The sequence below is a fragment of the Acanthisitta chloris genome, unplaced genomic scaffold (assembly GCF_000695815.1).
Source record: "Acanthisitta chloris isolate BGI_N310 unplaced genomic scaffold, ASM69581v1 scaffold23187, whole genome shotgun sequence".
NCBI lineage: Eukaryota > Metazoa > Chordata > Aves > Passeriformes > Acanthisittidae > Acanthisitta > Acanthisitta chloris.
Window position 1 is genome coordinate 3,599 of NW_008682345.1, and position 532 is coordinate 4,130.

Below are 532 nucleotides of genomic sequence, written 5' to 3' on the forward strand. Positions count from 1 at the left end.
CCTCCTGCCCCACCTCTACCTTTTGTGCCTCTCCCAATTCTCTATCCTCTTTCTCATCCACCTCCTCCTCCTGCTTTACTCCTTTTCCATCTCCACTTTGCTTTCCCACCCCATCTCTCCCCTCCAGTTCACCTCCCACTCCATTCTCTCCCTCCTCCTCATCCATCTTCATCTCTTGCTCCTCTTCCATCTTTTCCTTCTTTATTCTCTTCTTCCTCCCCTTTTCCTTCACTTTCACTTTCTTGGGCTTCTTAGCTTTGCCCTTCTCTGTTTTTTTCCTTCCCTTACTCTGTCCCTGGGAGCTCTTTCTTCCCCCTTTCTCGGCTCTACTCCTTCCCCCTGCCCCATTCTTACCACCACCTTCCTCCTCAATTCCTTTCGTCATATCCCCAGGATTTTCCTCATATTTATCCTTCTTCCTCCCTCTTTTTATCTTCAATCCCTTTTCCTCCTTCTCTTCCTTCTTCTGCCCTTGCTTCCCCTCTCTTTTCCTTTTTGGGGCTTGGGCATGCCCTTGCTGCTGTGGGACAGG

The 532-nt window shown here is 49.6% G+C and overlaps 1 protein-coding gene across 1 annotated transcript in view; it reads right to left on the reverse strand.

Moving 5' to 3' along the window:
* The window catches only part of LOC103805841 (FK506-binding protein 4-like), a gene marked incomplete at its 3' end in the record, with an annotated part of 423 nt that extends 233 nt beyond the window's left edge, over positions 1 to 190 (reverse strand). Inside the window, exon 1 of the mRNA XM_009078503.1 lies at positions 20 to 190. Within this exon, the coding sequence (XP_009076751.1) occupies positions 20 to 190 (171 nt within the window). The remainder of the gene's footprint in view (positions 1 to 19) is intronic.
* Between the last annotated feature and the right edge of the window lie 342 nt (positions 191 to 532).